We start from the raw sequence: 18,852 nt of genomic DNA, 5'->3' as shown, positions 1-18,852 counted from the left end.
CAGGCCTTCCCCCTGCCACAGGGCCAGACCCTGTGCCGTCTAATGTTGGGGAAGGAAGCCTCTCCTGGCCTCTGTCTGATGGGCCTAGACCCTCTTCTCTTGCTCTCTATCCCTGCTCTTCTGCCCAGGTGGGTGTTCTTACACGAGAAGGCTTACCAGGTGCGGGACACAGCCATTGAGTCCTCCGTCGTAACCAAGGTCAAGGGCTTTGGACGCTATGCCAACAGAGTCATGGACGTGTCTGATTATGTGACCCCACCCCAGGTACAGTCCCCTACCCCCAGGGCGCTATGTGGATGCCCAGATGCTGGGGCAAGGTAGGGAGAGTGCCGACGGGATCCCCCAACCAGGGTTTGTGGCATCGGTGATCAGAGAAGCCCTTCCCCTGCAGCTGGAGGATGAAGGGGTGGGGTGGGGTGCTTGGGCCTGCCCTCCAGAGTGCAGCACTAGGCATCAGGGAAGCAGGGTCCCCCTCAGGGCCTGCCACACTCATCCTGTGATCAGCACAACACGCAGAGGGAGGCAAGAGAGGACGGGTGGATGGTTAGACCTGACTTGGACCCACCTCTGCCCTCTATTAGCCCTGTGACCTTGGCCGAATCTCTTACCCCAAGTATGGGTTTCCTCATCTGTAGAGTGGGGATAACAGTGATACCCAGCTCCTGGATTGTCATTGGTGCCTTTTTTTTTTTCTCTCCCTTCTCCTACCAAGGGTACCTCTGTCTTTGTCATCATCACCAAGATGATAGTTACTGAAAACCAGATGCAAGGATTCTGCCCAGAGGTGAGGGGAGGAAGAGAGGTTGGATGAAGCAGGTCAAGGAAGAAAACTTTGCGGGTGGGGAGCAGTGGCGGGGAGGGGCATGGGTGTGAGCAGAGGTCCAAATTCCGGCCTTGGAGCTGTGTCCTGGGACCTCCACCTCCAAAGGCCCCCAGTTATGGGGAAGCATTGGGAGCCGAGAGGCTCATCCAGGCCCAGCACAGGGTCCTACACCCACCTGCAGCCCTGTCTCCCCACAGAGCGAGGAGAAGTACCACTGTGTATCAGACAGCCAGTGTGGGCCTGAGCGCTTCCCGAGTGGGGGTGAGTGCATCCCTTCCCCTTGCCGCCCCCCTCCCACAACCCCAGAGTGTTAGTGGGACCCTGGAGGGCAGCACATCCCCCATGGGGGAGAGTCCACCCTAGGAGAGAGCATGGGAATTGGCCTGTTTCTTGGAATTCTGCCAGCATTTATAGATGCTCACGTGAGCCAGAGCCAGTGGGGGCTGCCCCCAGAGGAGTCCACAGCCCGGGGATGGTGGTGACAGAGAGGTGTGCCATGAGGGGGCAAGTGCCATCAAGGAGGAACTGGGGAAGGGAGAGAGATTGGCTCCAGGTAGGTGGCCCCACATGGCTTCCTAGAGGCGGTGACATTTTAGATGGGCCCTGAAGGATGGGAAGGAGTTGGCAGCATAGAAGGGTTTTGAGAAGAACATTCTAGACAGAAGGAACAACTGCAGCAAAGCCTCAGAGGCAAGGAAGAGCACACCGTGACCGGGGAGCAAGGAGACTCATCTCCCTCTGGCTTGGTCTAGGGCTCAGGAGGAGAGGAGGGAGAGAGCTCGGCAGGGCTCCTGTGCCATTGGTCCACCTTCCTTGCCCTCCCTGTGTCTCCCCTCCACCTGTGGGGTCCCTGAGTGTGGGGGCGGGGGTCCCCTGATGAAAGGTGGGGTGGGGGTGAGGGAGTGGCAAAGACCCCCAGCACTCGTGGCTCCCGTTACAGGGATCCTCACCGGCCGCTGCGTGAACTACAGCTCTGTGCTCCGGACCTGTGAGATCCAGGGCTGGTGCCCCACCGAGGTGGACACGGTGGAAATGTGAGGACCCCACCCCAGCTCTCCGTTGCCAATGTGGGGAGCTCTGTCTGCACCCCTGCGCCTGCAGAGGGTGTCATGGGCACCCCCAGTCGTGTTCAGTCCAGGGCCGGGAAGTGGTCTCAGGATGGCACCTTCCCCCTGCCTCACCTGCCACCCTCCTCTCCCTCTGGCCCTTGGCCCCAGAGAGGCCAAGACCAGGTGCCGGGTGGGAAACGTCCAGCAGTAAAAGTGGTCCCTGGGCGAAAGCACCTTGTTTCCCCTGTCTCTTCCCAAGAAGCTAAGGCCTCCTTGTTCTCACCCACAGGCCTGTCATGATGGAAGCCGAGAACTTCACTATTTTCATCAAGAACAGCATCCGTTTCCCCCTCTTCAACTTTGAGAAGTGAGTCCCAACTCCCTCCCTAAAGCAGGAAGCAGTGCACCCCCCCCACCCCACCCCCAGCTCATTTTCAGAGGGGTGGAGAAGCCCATTGCGCGTGGTTCTCCCCATGGTGTCTCCCCATCTCCCTGGGGCTCCTGTTCCCAATCTCCCAGCTGGTTTTGACCACCAAGTAGCAGGGAGGGCTCTGGGGCCAGTCTCTGTGCCAGCCTCCCTCCTCGGGGCTCAGAACCCAGATGGGAGTTCTGCTCCAGGCATGTGAGGGACAAGGTCAGCCTGGGCCTGGAACCCAGATCCCACCAACCTTAGGGGCCTGAGGGGCCCGTTCCCACCTCCTTCCTCCCACATCAAGCCCAAGTGGGTGTGTCCCTTCCCGCTAGCTAGTTAGGAGTTGGTTGACTCCTTCACTCGGCCGGTGCTCGGCGGGCATCGGGCGTGTGCAGCACGGTGCCAGTTACCACGGAGGTGCCGAGAGAAATCAGGCGTGACTCCTGGCCCCTGGGAGCCCCAGCCTGGGTGCTGGGGGATGTTAGACATGGGCACACTCAACTCTGATGCAGAGAGAGGGGCGTCGGAGTTGCAGGGAGGATCCAGGAACAGAGGTGACGGAGCCTGCGAGTGTCCAAGATGTCAGGTCCCCGTCCCCCCTGCCTGGGCCCGGAGGGTCTCTGAGGAGGCTGTGTATGCCCATCTTCGTGTGAACCCTGGCCCTTGCTTCTCATCTTTCCCAGGGGAAACCTCCTTCCCAACCTCACAGCCGCCGACATGAAGACGTGCCGTTTCCACCCTGACAAGGCCCCCTTCTGCCCCATCTTGCGGGTGGGGGACGTGGTCAAGTTCGCAGGGCAGGATTTTGCCAAACTGGCCAGCACGGTGAGCGCCTAGAGGAGGACCCGGGGCCCTTTGGCAGGCGGAGGGTGGAGGTCCGGGGAACCCGGGGCCGTGGCCGGGCAGCGCCACCTGGTGGAGGCATGCCAGGTCTGCAACTGGCTTCGTGCCTCAACGGGGTCTCCCACCCCTGTCCCAGGGGGCCTTGCCTCCCTCACCCTTCCTAACAAGCCTCAGTCTGCCATCCTCGCCTTCACACTCCACGTTGGAGCTCTGAAAAAGCCCGCGTGGATCCTTCCTGCTGCCAAAGGGACGGAAGACAAAAACGGGATTTATGGGCTCAAAGCTCCTCACCCCTGAGTGCAGCACTTTGTTTACGAAGCAGCACGGGCCGAACCACTTTCCCTCCACCTGGAGAATGGGAAGAATCACGTGTCTGTCTGTCATGACCCCCTGTCCCCAGGCCATGGAGACAGCCCTGCCTCCTCACACCTGGCCCCCTTCCACAGGGCGGAGTCCTCGGCATTAAGATCGGCTGGGTGTGTGACCTCGACAGGGCCTGGGACCAGTGCATCCCCAAATACTCCTTCACCAGGCTCGACAGCGTTTCCGAGAAGAGCAGCGTCTCCCCAGGCTACAACTTCAGGTAATCCCGGGGCTCCTGGGACATCAGGAGGAGGAGGCAGGGGCCGTTCTAGAGTTCCACCCCCAGCAGCAACGCGTGTGGAGAAGAAAGGGGGTCACGTGGTCCCCCCCCCCCCCCCCCCCGGGCTTCAGCTCGACATCAGAGAAGGCTTTCTAAGTGCTGCCACCCGGCGATGGCGCGGCCAGGTCAGCAGTGAGACCGCACGACCAAGGCCTCCCAGAGGGTGTGGTCTGTGATTCTGAGCCCTTCTGAGCTCGGGCTCTGAAGCTGGAGTGTGCCTCAGGAACGCCCGGGCAGCCCTTGTCGGGCACCTGAGTTTTCTCAGGTTTCTCAGTCCACAGAGCAAGGGCAACAGTGGTGCCAGGTTACAAGATGGAAAGAAGGTATTTCCGTTCTGTCCATCTTCATCTTGGTCCCAAAGAACAACCACGGTGGCCGTTGGTTCTTTCTTGCCTTTCCAACCAAGGGCTCAAACCAGCCTTTAAGCACCATCTGGTTCATACTCCCAATGTCCTTGAGACATAAGGAACCTCTCCCTGACACCCACCACCACCACCATCACCTCCATTTGGAAGAGGGGGAAAGAGAAGAACCCAGAATTAACTATTTGGAACCAGCTGAAAGCCCCTGACGAAGCCCTTGACCTTCTCCCTACCTGATTTCCCCATCTGTGAAATGGCCGTAGTGCCATTATCTTGAGGATCCTAGTAAGCAAGGGGTGAAAAGTTTCAGCTCTCTGGTTTGTTTTTTTTTTTTTTTCCCCTTAACTTTTGAAGATCCTGAGGTCTCTGGTAGGGCCTTGATTGCACACAACAGTGTCATACACTAAACGGGTTGACTAGGCAACGATCAGGGAAAATGGTACACGTCAGAATAGGTTTCAGTTACACGTCCAAAGAATGGTTACTCGAACTTTCTTTGTTATAGTGGTGTTTTCCAACATAATGGCATAGATAAGCGAAAAAGTAATCATTTCACCTTTTTCTTAACCTTTATTTGTAGTTCTAAAACTACGTCTAAAACTACATCCCATTACCCTTTATATTTAATAGTTTAAAATATATATGTATATTCTCTGGAAAGAAGAATTTTTTTAAATTGAAAGTGCTTTCATAATCAACTCCAAACTTTAAAAAACCATAGGAAACAACACATATTTTAAAGTAGGTTAAAAATACTGTTCGGCTCCCTGGCAGAAATTGGCATATTTATTCAGTGGGTACATCACACAGAAATCAATACAAAGGATATTTGTATGGTGGCTTAAAATAGCAACGTAATTAATAAAATTCTCAGGATCTAAAATGCAAAGTTTTCATCTTCATAACTTCCCCCTGGCCAGTGGGAACACTTCAGTTTTCCTAGTAACTTACACGGCAGATGAGCCAGTGAAGGATGTGTGTATTATGAAGCCCCCAACTACTGGTGCCCCCCCCCCCCAGTTTTAGAACAAGTTGTTTCATTTAAAGAAGAAATGGTCTGGCATTCTGGATCTCCAGTTTATTGTGCTATGGCCTCCCTGCCACCCGCACCCCCTTCCCACCCGGCACAGCAGGACACGAGGTAGAACTGGTCCTGAATCAGCTTAGATTGTATTTGGGCAGACAGATCCAGGATCTCCAAGAACCCTGTGAGCCTAACCCCTGCAGGGGCCTACGGGGAGCTGTGTGAGAGGTGTGGACCCCAGGTAACTAACCGCCTCACCGAAGGCTCCTAGGCCAGAGTATGAAGGGGCGAAGCTGCTCAATTCAACCCCTGTAGTTTAGAAGAGTTTCCAAGGGGGCCCAAAGAATAGCTCTGGCGTGGGGGAATATCTGGGGACTGTGACAGACACAGGGCTCCGCCCAAGATCCCCCAAACCCCTCCCCCCGGGTGCCCACCCACTGCCCTCATGTTCCCTTCAAGCTACTGGCACCACATGGACCCCCAAGGCTAAGCTAAGCAAGCGCCCACATCGGGGGAGGCCACAGACCGCCCTCTGATAAGAGGCTAAGGGTCACAGCCCAGTTCGGCACAGGCCACACTTGGGTGTCTGACACGGGAAAACTAACAACCACAAAGCTCCTCATTCCCCAGCACGATACGTTGTTTGGCACAACGCTCTGTGATGTAGGTGCCACCGTATCCCCACTTCACAGGTGAGAAAACAAAGGCTTGCAGCCTGAAATAAGTTTCCTAAGGCCACACAACCAGGAAGCATGGGAGCCTGGACACAACCCTATTTTCTCAGCTGATTTCCATGCATTCACGAAAGCTACGGACATTCCTATGTGTTAACCCTCTGGAAAACATGCTTGTGTGCTTGACATTTTCATCCTCACTTAAACAAAGAATCTGAGGTCCACAGAGGCTAAAGGGACTAGGGGCTGCTGGAGGCACAATTCAGGGTCTGGCCTTTTGTCCCCCAAACAAATTCACCTGCTGCTCCGTCTCTAACATAGGCCAGATTTTTTTTTTCAACGTCCTACGGTTGCCATTTGCTCTGGAGGGAATGAAATCATTCAGCCAAGAGTCAGCCTTGTTTTAATCTGCAAACTCAGACGAGAGGCAGCTAGAGATTCGCATTTCCATCACTAATTACTTCTGCAGCTCCTTTCCAAATTCCCTCCCCCTCCTTCTTGCCGCTCTTCTTCTGTAGGATCAGAGATTGAGAGAATGTATAGCCAATGAGGACCCCTGGGAGACCCCTAGACTGAAGGGGCCTTTTTACAGATGAGGAAGTGGAAATTTCAGAGGGGAAGTGACTTGCCCAAGGCTACAGGAACACCTTAAGGAGCCTGAGAGGTCATTTGTCCCAACTCCACTATCAGTCTCGCTGTAACACGGCCCCAGACGTGGGGCCGCCTCACAAGATGGCCTGTCCCTCATTGACAGCTCCAGTTATTGGAAAGGTGACCTCGTATTGAGCCAGAATGTGTCTCCCTTCGACTTCTACCCAAAGTACGTGGTGCCGTCCATCTAAATTAATCTTTGTTTGTGTGATCTCCTGAGGTTGCCATCTGTCCCTACCTGAAACTTGGTGGAACGATTTTATTTTTACTCCTCTGTCTATTCTGTATGGCTGAACACTCCAGGTGCCTCTTTAATGTGGTATTTTTATGAAGCCTCTTTCCAAGTACATTGAGAGTTGCCATCGGTGGGTCCATCCGGATTCGTAGTGGACGAAGTACAGCATTTCCAAAAATAAGAACTGGCGAGAGTCACCGGTGTAGTGGTGTGCAGGTGACAGGCACCCCAGTGGCAGCGGTGTAGACAAGGGCCAGGTCCCTGCATCCCAGGTGGACCCTCGGTGCACCAGAGCAGGATTTTAACCAGAGTGCTGGGAGCAGGCAGACCGGGTCGCATGTGAATGTGAGTATTGGGTAAGGTTTTGAGGGAGTGGGTGTGTTTGTTAGGGGATGAGTGTGAGTCTGCGGGTGAGTGTGTAAGTGCACTGTGTGCCTGAGCGTGCCCGTTAGTGTGTGTGTGTGTGTGTGTGTGTGTGTGTGTGTGTGTGTGAACACGCTGTCAGGGAATGTACATGAGTGCGCATGAGTATATGGGCAGAGATGGTTACAAAGACGGATTAAAAATACTATAGCAGTCAGGGTCCCAGCAGGAAACAGATGGCACATGCAAACTGGGTAATTTGAGGAGAGTTTAATAAAGGGACTGTTTCAAAGGTGTGGGCAGGGTGTAGGAAAACCGCAAAGGATAGCGCAGAGCCTGGGGCCAGTACCCGGACGCCGGTGACTGCCCGGGTCTGAAGGGGCGAGGGCAGGAAGCAGTGACTGACACCTGGGGACACCGCTGTCAGGACAGGAGTTGTGACCCCGCCAGGCTCCACCCGAAGCCAGAACCCAAACCACGGACTGAGGATGCCCGAGGCAGGAGTGTGGATCAGGGGTGTCCTCCATGAACACAGGGAGGTCTCTAACCCTCATATGCCCCTGAGGAGCCCATGGAGCAAATGCTCCATAAGATGCACCTGTTCATAGACAGGCATTTTTCTTTAAAAAAAAAAAAAAGGAACACCTTATTTCCACAAATAAGATAGAAATGCATCCTCAGAATAATCTATCCAAGCGATATGCAGACACTCCCTTTCACTCCTCCAGTTTTGCTCCCCTTACAGGAAGTTAATGTCCTGGACAGTTTGGTGAGCTTCCCTCCAGTGCTTTTTCTCTGCGTTTCTGTGCAGAGATTCTAGGACTTTGAAGATCTTTAAAAAGCCCATCCCCAGACCTCAGATGAAGAACCCCCCAGAGTTAAGTTTGCAAAGCCTTTTCACACCTATTTTGTCAGGATTCACAGCTCACGCCCACACCCCCCCCCCAACAGTAGACACTTGCCCCAGGTCACACAGCTTAAAGAAGAGGTGCATCGGGGCCCAAACCCAGGGACCTGATCTACGGCCAGTGCCCATAGCACATCTGCCACCTTCAAATTGTTTGCAACAAGGAAGCAACCAGAAGAGAGACACCCAGCAGCGATGGCCGGGATGATGGGAGAGAAGCAAGGGCATGCATTCAGCAGCGTCTGATTCGCATTCCCCCCCCCCCCCCCAGCACTGCTAAGACAGCTTTGCGACTAAAAGGCAAGGAGGTTTTGGATTTCCTCTCTTGGTGTCTGGGACAAAAAACACTTGTTCAGCTGCGAGATGTTCCTCATGCGGTAGGTGTTTCTAGTGATCGCTTCGTGTTGGAAATGTACCCACGAAGCTCGGAAATCTGGCACCTGCTCTGTTTCCACGCCGAAACGTGCGGATCAGCAAGATCTTAGGCCAATCGACAGAGACAGAATCGAAAGTGTGCCCTTGGCTTTGATCATTCTTTCTGCAATCTGGATTTTTCTCCTTCCAAAAGCCATGTGTTAAAAGCAGCCATTTCCGTCATCTCCCCAGAGACACTCGAAGGCCCCTTCGACGGGGGTGTATTTTGCTTGAATTCTCCATGATCCATTTTCCTCTTCCCTTTGTTTAGCTGGAAGTGGGAGAGAGGCCACTGGAGCGATCCTGAATTTTTACAGCCTTGTATAACGTTCCTGTCTACCCTATCCACACAACAACCAACTTTATTGTAGAATATAATGGCTAACCCTCACTGAGCGCTTACCCAGTGAGCCAGGGACTTAGCAAGTGCTCTTTGTGGATTATCTCATCAACTCTGAAGAATTTTATAGCTGGAAACTGAAAGCTCAGAGGTTTCATTATCTGCCCAAGGCCACACAGCAAATACTGCTGGACTGGATTTCAAATTCTGACAGCCTCCAGAGCCTGTGCTGGTAACCACAAGTATCCCGGTAGGACCGTACGGTTACCCCCATTTGACAGATGAGGAAACTGAGGCTACAAAGATTACTCCCGGAACAGACGGCTAGCCACCTGGCTCTCGGGTAGGTACTTCTTCCAACTGTGTGTCCGTTGATCTTTCCCTGCCTCATCAAAGATGAATTAATAGTAATGTGTAAAAAGATCAACAACAAACCATTGTTTAAATGTCCGCCCCTGAAGCTGATTAGGCTCCGAGAATATGAGTAAGTAAGTATGGCTTGGGGTCTTCGCTAAGGGAAGGCGTCCCAGCTCCAAGGATGTTGCCCACCCCCCCCCCCTCCATGCAGTGAGTCTGCCAGGAGATATTTTCCTATCAGTATAAAATCAACTGTAAAAGTGTATTTCAGCTGGCAAAACTGCTTCTCACCAGGCAAAAGCTTTGCTGGGAACACCACTTCCTTCACTTGGAAACTCACATTCCGGGCCCTAGTTTTCCCTTACAAGTCCAACCCGGATCCCGCAAGTTTGCTGCTATTTTTTCTGCGGCTGTGACAGTTACGTGTCCCTGCTTTAGGAAGGAATCTCCATCACTCCATGGGATCGTTTCTAAACAGATGTCTGAGAGCTTCCAAGGGATTTGTACATTGTGATAAAACCCTTCTCCATTCAGCAGACGGTTATTGACTGCCGACTGGTGCAAATGTCAGCCCAGCGTGGAGAAGCGTTTCTAAGAGCTGGAGCCACCCGAGGCTGGAACTGGGCTGCTTCTGAAGGCAGCGAGTTTCGCCTCTCTGGGGGGATCCCGGGAGCGGGCAGCGGTGGCCAGCCTCTTGTGGCTAACGAGGGGAGGGCTCTGAAAATCTCTTCCAATTCCAGATTATATCAGGCTTTGTGGCTCATACAAACGTGAACGAGACCAGTTCCTACGGTCAAGTGGAAATGATACAAACCTGGACCCAAATAACAAAATGTTTTGTACGACAAATCTTTTGTGCCGGAGCGAGCCAAGAATAATGAAGGTGAAGCAGAGGTGAAGCAGAGAGAGCCCCCCGGGGGGAGGGGGGTGAGGCAGGAGGCCTGCAGGCTGTGGTTGAGGCTCCCTGACCCCCAGATGCTCAGTGTGATCGTCAGCAAGTCTCAGCCCCTCTGGGGGCCTCAGTTTCTTCTTCTGTGAAATGGGCTGTTCAAAGGTGATAAGGCCCCTTCAGGCTCTAGAAGTCTGAACCAGTGCCTGTGGGTGTCTGGGGAGAGGCTTTGGAAGGTCGGGCTGCTGAAGCGTGCACTGTTATTTATGGACCTGTCTCATCGGAACATACTTTCAACCCTGCCCAGCAGAAGCACATCTGACAAATGATTTATTACGGTAATTGATGTTTCTCCTTACTCATTCTTTATCTATCGCTGCTCGCGGCATGAGGGATCACGTGCGCGCGCACACACCCTCCCGACCCCAACAGCTGCAGCCCGGGCCTGGCCGCCCCCCAGGCTCCCTGCCCTTTCCGGGCGCAGTGGCCTCAGGCGTCCAGCTCCATTCTCTCCTTGCTGGCCCCAGCCGTGCTCTCTCTCCCCAGCAGCTGTTTTCACAGGGCACCAGCTTAGCAAGTCCTTGCGCCACCCCAAGGCCGCCACGAAGTCTCCTTTCTGGGCCCTGTCCCCGGGGAGCGGCAAGGGGGGGCATTCGAGCTCAGATCCCGTCTGCGCCCCCGGCAGGCCCAGGAGCAGGAACAGAGCGGCCGTTCTTCTCTCCAGCCCGATGATCACGCGATGATGTTCCCCGAAAGCCCTGTGCCTCACGCCCAGCAGCTCACAGAATCCTCCGTAACAAGCCCATAGCACCTGCCGGCACCTCTGTTTCACATGTGGGGAGACTAAGACGCACCCAGGTGAGGGACTTTCCCTCAGCTGATGAGGGCTAATTGGGGGCCGCGGTGCCAGCCCAGGACGGTGTCGTTTCAAAGCCCTTCCACCGACGGCCAGAGCACCGGGCGGCCGTGAGGTGTCGGGGAGGCAGGTAGTGTGGAAGCCTCGGCCCCAGCGCTCGGCAGGACGAAGCACTCCGCACATACGACGTCTCTGCTGTTGCCCCCGCTTCTCCTCCACAGGGGCTGGTTCCCACCGACAGCGCCTACTCTCCCACCCAGCCACCTGCCACATCTAAATGTTTTCTATTTGGGAGACAAACAGCCCGATGCTGCCACCTTCGAGCAGCTCCACCTAAAGAACGGGAGCGTTCCGAGAGGCCGAGTCAGGAGGGGGAAACCGGAGGCCGACGTGGCTAAACTGAGTCTGTGGGATGTCAGCAATCTGGGGAACCAGCGACAACTGCACTTGGTAGGCCCTTGGGCAACGGCGGAGCGTGGGGTCTGCCTCCGAGTCCTAACTGTCAACCACAGTCTGGGGCAGCAGGTGCTGAGGCAGAGACCCCGGGGCCGGGCAGAGGCAAGACAGGTAGCTCGTTACAGTTACAGCCTCCGCCCCACGCTGACAAAGCAGCTCTGGAGAAAAAGGAGACACCGGATGCCCCGCGTCTGCCCATCTCTGCGGTGTAAATACGCCTCCCTTGTCAACTCGAAGCTACAAGCGTGAGGTCGCCGAGTGTGGACTCGGGAAGAGACGCGCGAGAGGGCTTGCGGTTCCCTCAGCCAGGACAGCTGCCTCCGCCTCCGGCCTGCTCACGTCTCACCTCTCCTTCCGGGTCGCAGCTTTAATGTCGCTTCGCACAGAGCCTTCCTTGACTCTCCAGTCTAGCTCTTCACTCGATGAGCTCTCCGAATGGTGCTCTCTCCTTTTCAGCCCCGATGTCGGACTTTAGCTACTTATGGGAATGTGTGGCTGTTAGTATTTCTCTCCCTGTGAGGAGAGCAGAGCTGGCCAAGGTATCAGCAGTGCCTAGCGCTGTGCCTGGCAAAGGGTCGGTGTGCTCTAAATATCTGCTGGGCCCTAGTGGATGAATAGGAGTTTGCAAGGTGGGAAGGGAGGGGAGGGGAACAGCATGGGCAGAGGCAAGAAGTCCGTGTCTATGAGGTGGCTCAGGAAGGCAGGCAGGGTGGTATGGCTGTTACTTCTGGTGCCTGGCACCGAGGGAGCATCTGCCAGTAGGTGAGGAAGGCGGACTGGGCCCGGCTGGGTGTTGGTGGCATCGCTCTCGCCAGCCGCATTTCCCAGCCGAGAAAACCAAAGCTGCAGAGGTTGGAATCGGAGGATTCGGGAGAAATCAGGGCCGGGCACAGTGTAGCTCAGCCCATCCCCTTTACAGACAAGGAAGCTAGGCATCCCTCTCCCAACACTGCATGGCCGGCATGTGCTTCCTGTTCTGCTCCCAGCCAGTGACGCTGGGTCATTGGCTCTGGGTCGAGAGACCCACCTTCCCAACACAGAAGGTCCCCCGCTGGAGAACTGAAAGCAATTGGCCAGGATCTCACAGAAGTCAGGCAGCAAAAAGAACAGTCTAGAATGCTGGCTACGAGTGTGGGCTGTGGCACTGGACTGCCTGAGTTTGAATCCCAGGTTCGCTCACCGACTGGTGGTTTGGGGACCTTACACAAATTGCTCAACCTGTGTGATCCTGGTTCCTCATCTGTAAAATGGGAAGAGCAGCAGTGCACGATTCCACGGGGTTGAGTATTCAATGCGCTAGTAAGTGTCATTCACTTGGCACAGTGCCGGGCACATAGTAAGCACTCAGCACATGCTGGCCGTTCTTCCCACTGGTAGGACTCTCTCCAGGATAGATATTGTTTCATGTATCATGATCCTAGGATATGAAAGGAAAGGGACAAGCTTTAGGCACTCTTCCGTCCTCCCCGCGGCTCTTTCTGGTCTCACTGCTCGGTTGAGGAAGAAAGCTCAGAGAGGTTTCCACTTGTCCAGGGTGGAAAAATTAGTCAAAGGCCACAGAACCACGCCCAGACCTCCAAGACTCTTGGAGGGGAAAATCCTAGCCATGTGGCATCATTGGAATTTGCTCTCTCCCTGGCTACTCTTGAAAACCTCCCCCATTTTTTTAAATGTTTATTTATTTGGGGGTGGGGAGGGAGACAGGATCTGAAGCAGACTCAGCCCTGAGAGCGGAGAGCCCCATGTGGGGCTCGAACTCACCAACCGTGAGATCATGATCCGAGTCAAAGTCAGATGCTTAACTGACTGAGCCACCCAGGCACCCCCAAAACTCCCCAATTTTAACTCACTCTTCGTTCTTTGGTGGGTAACTTCTCCTCCCTGAACCCCAGGTCTCTCAGCTAGAAAATTATGGATGTTTGTAACAGTCAGGGTAAATATTGCTAACTGCCGTAACAAACACCCCCTCAGCTTGGAGGCTTCACACAAATGTTTGTTTACTGCCCATGGCACAGTTCACACTGGGTCAGCGCAGTCGTTCGGGCAGCTGGGCTCCTGTCACCTCTTGAATCAGTCTCCCCTAGGGCCTGAGTTCACCCCTAGTTCCCCAGTGGCCGGCCATGAGGAAAGAGAGGATAAACAAGGTACGATGTTCCAACACACCTCAGCCCACATTTGGCAGACTTCACTTCCATTCACGTTCCATTGGCAAGAAGTAGCCAAGGCCCCCACCTTAGTTCGATGCAAGAGGGCGGGAAGTATGGTCCAGCCACGTGCCAAGAGAGAAGACACCCCAGACCCTGGTGCCACAGGGCTGGGCCAGATGCCGTGACACTCACCGGCCACACTCGAGAGCAGAAGTCAGGACTCCCGGGCCCTTCCCTGCTTTTAGCCTGGGCCCTCCCTCCCTGAGCACCGTGCTTCCTCCCTCCTACCCAGGAAGAGAACCAGTCCCTGCCAACCCGCCTCCGAGGGTGGGTGGTTGGTGAGATAATGATCTTATCATACGTATTGCCTCTTGGAAGGCAGGTGCTGGAGAAAAACCAAGTCCGCTTTGGTTTTTCTCCCTGTTCCTTCACATTCCTTCCCAAGATAAATTTAGCCAGCCCTCGCTTTGAACACAGTGCCCAGGATGCTGACTTTTTGTTCTCCGAGTCAATGTGAGAGCATTTTTCATGACGGTAGCCTCAGGCTGGGAATGCAGACTTCAGGAGCGCAGTGCCAGCCTCTGCCCTGCCCCAAACACCTGTGACCCACAGTCCCACCACGGCCCGGTCCCCGTGGACAGCAGGTGCCTGAGCTCTCCAGGGATGTGAGCAGAACACAGAATACAGACGGGCTTTGAGATCTGGCTCCAGGTCTGCTTCTGTCCTTACTGGCCACCTAGAGCTCGGAGGCAGCACATTCAGGATTAAGGGCAGAGATTGGAATCCCGGCTCAGGCAGGTCACCTCCTCCTCTGTCTCCCCATCTACAAAATGGGTCCTCGCCCCTTCTTCATGAGATTAACTGCGTGAGATACTTGTCTTAAGAGATTTGCATATTTTCTGGTATTCAGTTAACAGGAGTGGAGAAGGTGATGGTCTACACTTTTTCTTAGGCCAACCTGAAAGCCACAGTGAGGACTTCCTGGAGCCTCTGTCCATTCCAGATGCTTCTTTTCTGGACTTCTTTAAAATCTCCTGAGAGGCCTCCTTGGACCACTGTATTCTTGGACCTCCTCGTCATCATAAGAGTGACTTCCTTTCTGGGGTCTATTTTGCATCCCCCCTCCTGCTGGTGCGGCCTGGTCCACTCCCTTCTGCCTGGTCTGTGAAGCCCTCCGCCGCCACCCAGACCATATCTTATCATATCTTGGAGGTGGGTCCAGCCCCTCCCCTCTGTCCCCATCCTCCAAGACTGCTTCTTAGGGTTAGGTCTTTGGGCTCCTCTCAGCCTCCTTCCTGGGGCCACTCCCATTTTTACTCTGGGTCTCTGTCTCCAGAAGATCATCCTGCCCTCCCCTGCCTCCCCTTTTGGCTGTGGAGTCCACAGGACACACGTTCCCAGGTCAGGCTCCCTGGGGAAGCTTCCCCTCACTGGCTAGGTTTCAGCCTTACTTTTCAGTTCAGGGCAACAGGTGCACCATGTGGGGACACACACACACACACACACACACACACACACACACTGGCTGTTTCCCCATGGGAAACGTGGGGCCCAGATTCCTTCCGGACCCAGTTCACCCCTTCTTCCTCTGATGGCCTGTGGATGCCTCCCACGGCTGCACCCACCTGGAACCAGAGGGTAGGGAGCTTGGCCGAGGCAGTCTCTGCAGACCAGGCTCCCAGGCCCTGCAGAGAAGGGCAGAGTGTCCAACCCAGAGATGGCGACAAGTGTCGAGACAGTGCCTGTCCCAAAGGACGGGTCTCCGTGTTTACCCCTGTCACTAACAGATCTGCAAGGGGGACATGAGCACCCCCTCTTCCTAGACATGAAAAGTGAAACCCTGAGGGCTGGATCACATAAAAGGCCAAGCTGCCAACATGGAGTGGAGCTTCGGACCCCTTTCTGCCTAACTCCAAAATTCCTCACAGCCAGAGCAGACAGTGGCTGACATTTTATAAGTTTAGATGACTCTTCCCCAAGATGATCTTGTTCCCAAACCCGTGATCCCTCTGTTGTCTCAGCACTTGGCTGAGCATTTTACTCTCCCCGCTGTACAGATTCAAATGCAAACAGCCGTGGGAGGGGCGGCACAGCAGTCCGGGGAAACCTCTTTGAGGAAGGAGTTTCTCGAGACTCCTCTTTCTGCTGGGAGAGGCCTGGGAACCTGTGGGGATCAGAAACACTGAAGGGGAGGGGTGCCGGGGTGGCTCAGTCTGCTGGGCTTCCCACTTGGGCTCAGGTCATGATCTCGTGGTTCGTGGGTTCAAGCCCCGCGTCGGGCTCTGTGCTGACAGCTCAGAGCCTGAAGGCTGCTTTGGGTTCTGTGTCTCCCTCCTTCTCTGCCCCCTCCCCTGCTCATGCTCTGTCTCTCTCTCTTTCTCTCAAAAATAAAATAAAAATATTAAAAGATAAAAGAAGGAAAGAAAGAAAGAAAGAGAAAAAGAAACACTGACGGGGACACAGCCGCTGCACCAAATCGGACCCGTGTCAGGCCCACACACCTATGGGGTTTTCTGAGCCCCTTCACTCCATCATCTCACTTGACCCTCACCGTTTTCCTGTGACACCGGCATCAGGAGCCCATTTTACTGCCGTGGGTTAAGAGATTACACTTTGCTGACACTAGGGATTTGCCTAGCATGGGCAGGGTGTGGGGAGGGGGCCAGGGGGCGGGGGGAGGATCGACCGGCTTTAAACAAATGCAGTTCACCTGCTTACTGACTGTGAAGCCACAGGCAGTCCCTTCACCTCCCGGGGCATCTTCACAGTGAGGTGCTCGGGGCCCCCGTTTTGAAGGTGATCATTCTTACCTGTCCCCAGCAACGTTCCTGGCACCCAGCAGCCCGGGAAGAGAAGGTGTAGAGGATATAGTCCTGAACTTGGGCTACTTCACCCCCCTCAGAGCCTCGCTTGAAAAACAGAGCAGTCATGTCCCTACCCAGCAGGTCTGTGACGAGGGTAGAAGGAGACAAGGTGTCTGAAAGGGCTTTTTAAAGCCTCTCTATAAATGCGAATGTATTTCTTCAGCAATAATAACAGCCAACATCGGCAAATATCTCCTGCCTGCATACTGTGTTCCAGGCACTGTTCTAGACCCCTGGGTGTGGGGTTCCATTCAATTCTTACAGCACCCCTGGGAAGCAGGACTTCTATATTATGACCAATAATAATGAAGGAACTTGAGTCTCAGAGGGGTTAAGGAACTGGCCCCAGGTTGCACAGCCGATAAGTGGCAGAGCCAGGCTTTGAGCCCAAGGAGGCTGACAAGCCTATGGGAGGGGAGCATCTGCTGCGAGCTGGGCCCTGAGATACCCAAACAAGTAAAACTGAAGACGCGTGGAGTCCAGCACAGCTCAGACTTTCATACACATGAGAATCATCTCTGGATATCATTTAAAAAGGCAGAGTACCGGGCCCCACCCACAGAGATGCTGATTCCACAGGTTTGGGGGAGGGCTGGGAATCTGCCTTTGTAACAAGCCCCGAAGATGACATCTGTGCAGAGGGCCAGCTAACCACACAGGGAGGACGGTGGCAGGCGTCCAGCAAAACCATTGATAAGAGTCGCTCAGTAAGCACGGATTGTAGGCTCCAGGGGACTCTGAAGGTTCAGGTAGGAGTCCCCAGGGCGACCCACCTGCCGTCTCTGGCCTCCAGGTTCGCCAAGTACTACAAGCTGGAGAATGGCAGCGAATACCGCACACTCCTGAAGGCTTTTGGCATCCGCTTTGACGTGCTGGTGTACGGGAATGTGAGTCCTCGGGCTGGGGTGACGGCGGGGCACAGGGGAGGAAACCCAGACCAGTCTTGGGCCCCGAAGAGCCTCCTCTGCTGGGGGCGGGGCGGGGGGGGTGGGGCAAGGTCCTGCCACTGACCAGCTCTGAGAGCCTCAGCTAGTCACATCTGTAGTCTCTTTGCCTGGGCTGGGGCGTGAAGGGCTGGGGCCTGCTGGTCCTCCAAAAACCCTCCACCCATGGGCTCTCTCTGGCTGCGAGTCCACATTCGGTCTCAGGCCTCAGGACCTCGTACCTGACCCTCTGCCCACTCGCCTGGATCTTTGTGCATGCAGGCTGGCAAGTTCAACATCATCCCCACCATCATCAGCTCTGTGGCAGCCTTCACCTCTGTGGGAGTGGTGAGTTTAGCCCCTCCAGGCTCAGACAGGAGGCCAGTCAAGGTGGGGCTCCAGCTGGGGGTGGCGGGGGGGCGGGGTGGCCCAGGTAAGCCCTGCTTCTGCCTAAATGTAAAGTCTGACCTCTTGCCAGATGCTTCAGTCTGGCAAGGGGACTGTCCCCCACCCCCAGACTGGTTCAGTCCTGAGTGAACATGTCCAGTCACGGAGAGCTCATTACCTCCCCGTTTGCGGGAGGGACAGACTTGGTTCAGAGCTCCTGTTCCCCACCGTGAAGGTGAGGGAGGAGACTCCAGGAGTCCACAGACCTAAGGAACAGAGCCCTGCTCCCAGGGACTCCTACCCCCTCACCCTCCGCTTTTCCCATCAAGTCCTCTCCCTGCATTTTGGTCTGGGGTTACTGCCAGGAGCTGGAGATTCGGGTGATGAAGACATTCTGCCAAGCCCCTGGACATTTTTCCAAGTGGAAACATCAGTCAGGTGTCTCTGGAGGACTCCTCCCGGCCCCTGGCCTGCTGTCTGCCTGAGGGCAATCGTGCCCACTGCTGCTTCCTGCCAGCCCACTCCTCCCCTCGCAGGGCAGCCCCACTGAATCCGCCCTGCCTCTTCCTCCAGGGGACCGTCCTCTGTGACATCATCCTGCTGAACTTCCTCAAGGGGGCCGACCAGTACAAAGCCAAGAAGTTTGAGGAGGTGAGCTGGAGAGGGTGGGGGCAGGCGCATGGGAGGTGGAGGGACAGGGCAGGGAGTGGCACTAGGCCCCAGAGACTCTCAATCGCTCCCCCTTTTGGGGACTTCTTCAGGGGAGCTCATTGGGCCTCGGTGCACGTTGGGGGTCCAGAAAAGAGGGATTTGGCCAAGAATGGGCTCTGTGGAGACCCTTGGGGGCTCTGTGGGTCATCACTGCCGACACCCCCATCTACTCATTGCCCTTCTCCGTTTCTGGTTAGCTCAGGTTCCTGTCTGCCCTTGGGGTGCACGGAAAGACTGTTGGGATCACACAGACTTGCTTGAGCTCCTGGATAAGGAGGCCGTGAGCCCCACCTGCTGTGTCTGCCAAGTAGGGTCCCCACAGGAGGACCTTCCCCGTAGTTAGAGCACGATAACACCAGCCTTTCTATCTGCAGGTGGACGAGACGACGCTGAAGGTCACCGCCTCGGCCAACACAGTGTACCCCAGCGACCAGACCACCGAAGAGAAGCGGTCCACAGATTCGGGGGCCTACTCCATTGGCCACTAGGGCCCCTTCCCGGGGCTCCATCTGCTCCCACTAG

The 18,852-nt window shown here is 55.2% G+C and overlaps 1 protein-coding gene across 2 annotated transcripts in view; it reads left to right on the top strand.

The window, feature by feature from the left end:
• The window catches only part of P2RX3 (purinergic receptor P2X 3), a 27,769-nt gene extending 8,917 nt beyond the window's left edge, over positions 1-18,852 (top strand). The window contains exons 2-12 of one of the 2 annotated variants that reach the window (XM_027045569.2): positions 129-264; positions 713-784; positions 1,021-1,084; positions 1,764-1,857; positions 2,162-2,239; positions 2,968-3,109; positions 3,574-3,710; positions 17,103-17,196; positions 17,515-17,580; positions 18,193-18,270; positions 18,705-18,852. In XM_027045569.2, the coding sequence (XP_026901370.1) occupies positions 129-264; positions 713-784; positions 1,021-1,084; positions 1,764-1,857; positions 2,162-2,239; positions 2,968-3,109; positions 3,574-3,710; positions 17,103-17,196; positions 17,515-17,580; positions 18,193-18,270; positions 18,705-18,818 (1,075 nt within the window). In that variant the 3' untranslated portion in view covers positions 18,819-18,852. Of the gene's footprint in view, positions 1-128; positions 265-712; positions 785-1,020; positions 1,085-1,763; positions 1,858-2,161; positions 2,240-2,967; positions 3,110-3,573; positions 3,711-4,051; positions 5,262-17,102; positions 17,197-17,514; positions 17,581-18,192; positions 18,271-18,704 lie in introns of those variants that run through there. The other variant, XM_027045571.2, reaches the window with a different exon arrangement.

The sequence above is a fragment of the Acinonyx jubatus genome, chromosome D1, assembly GCF_027475565.1.
Source record: "Acinonyx jubatus isolate Ajub_Pintada_27869175 chromosome D1, VMU_Ajub_asm_v1.0, whole genome shotgun sequence".
NCBI lineage: Eukaryota > Metazoa > Chordata > Mammalia > Carnivora > Felidae > Acinonyx > Acinonyx jubatus.
Note: the sequence above shows the minus strand (reverse complement) of the source record. Positions and strands in the feature narration are given on the sequence as shown.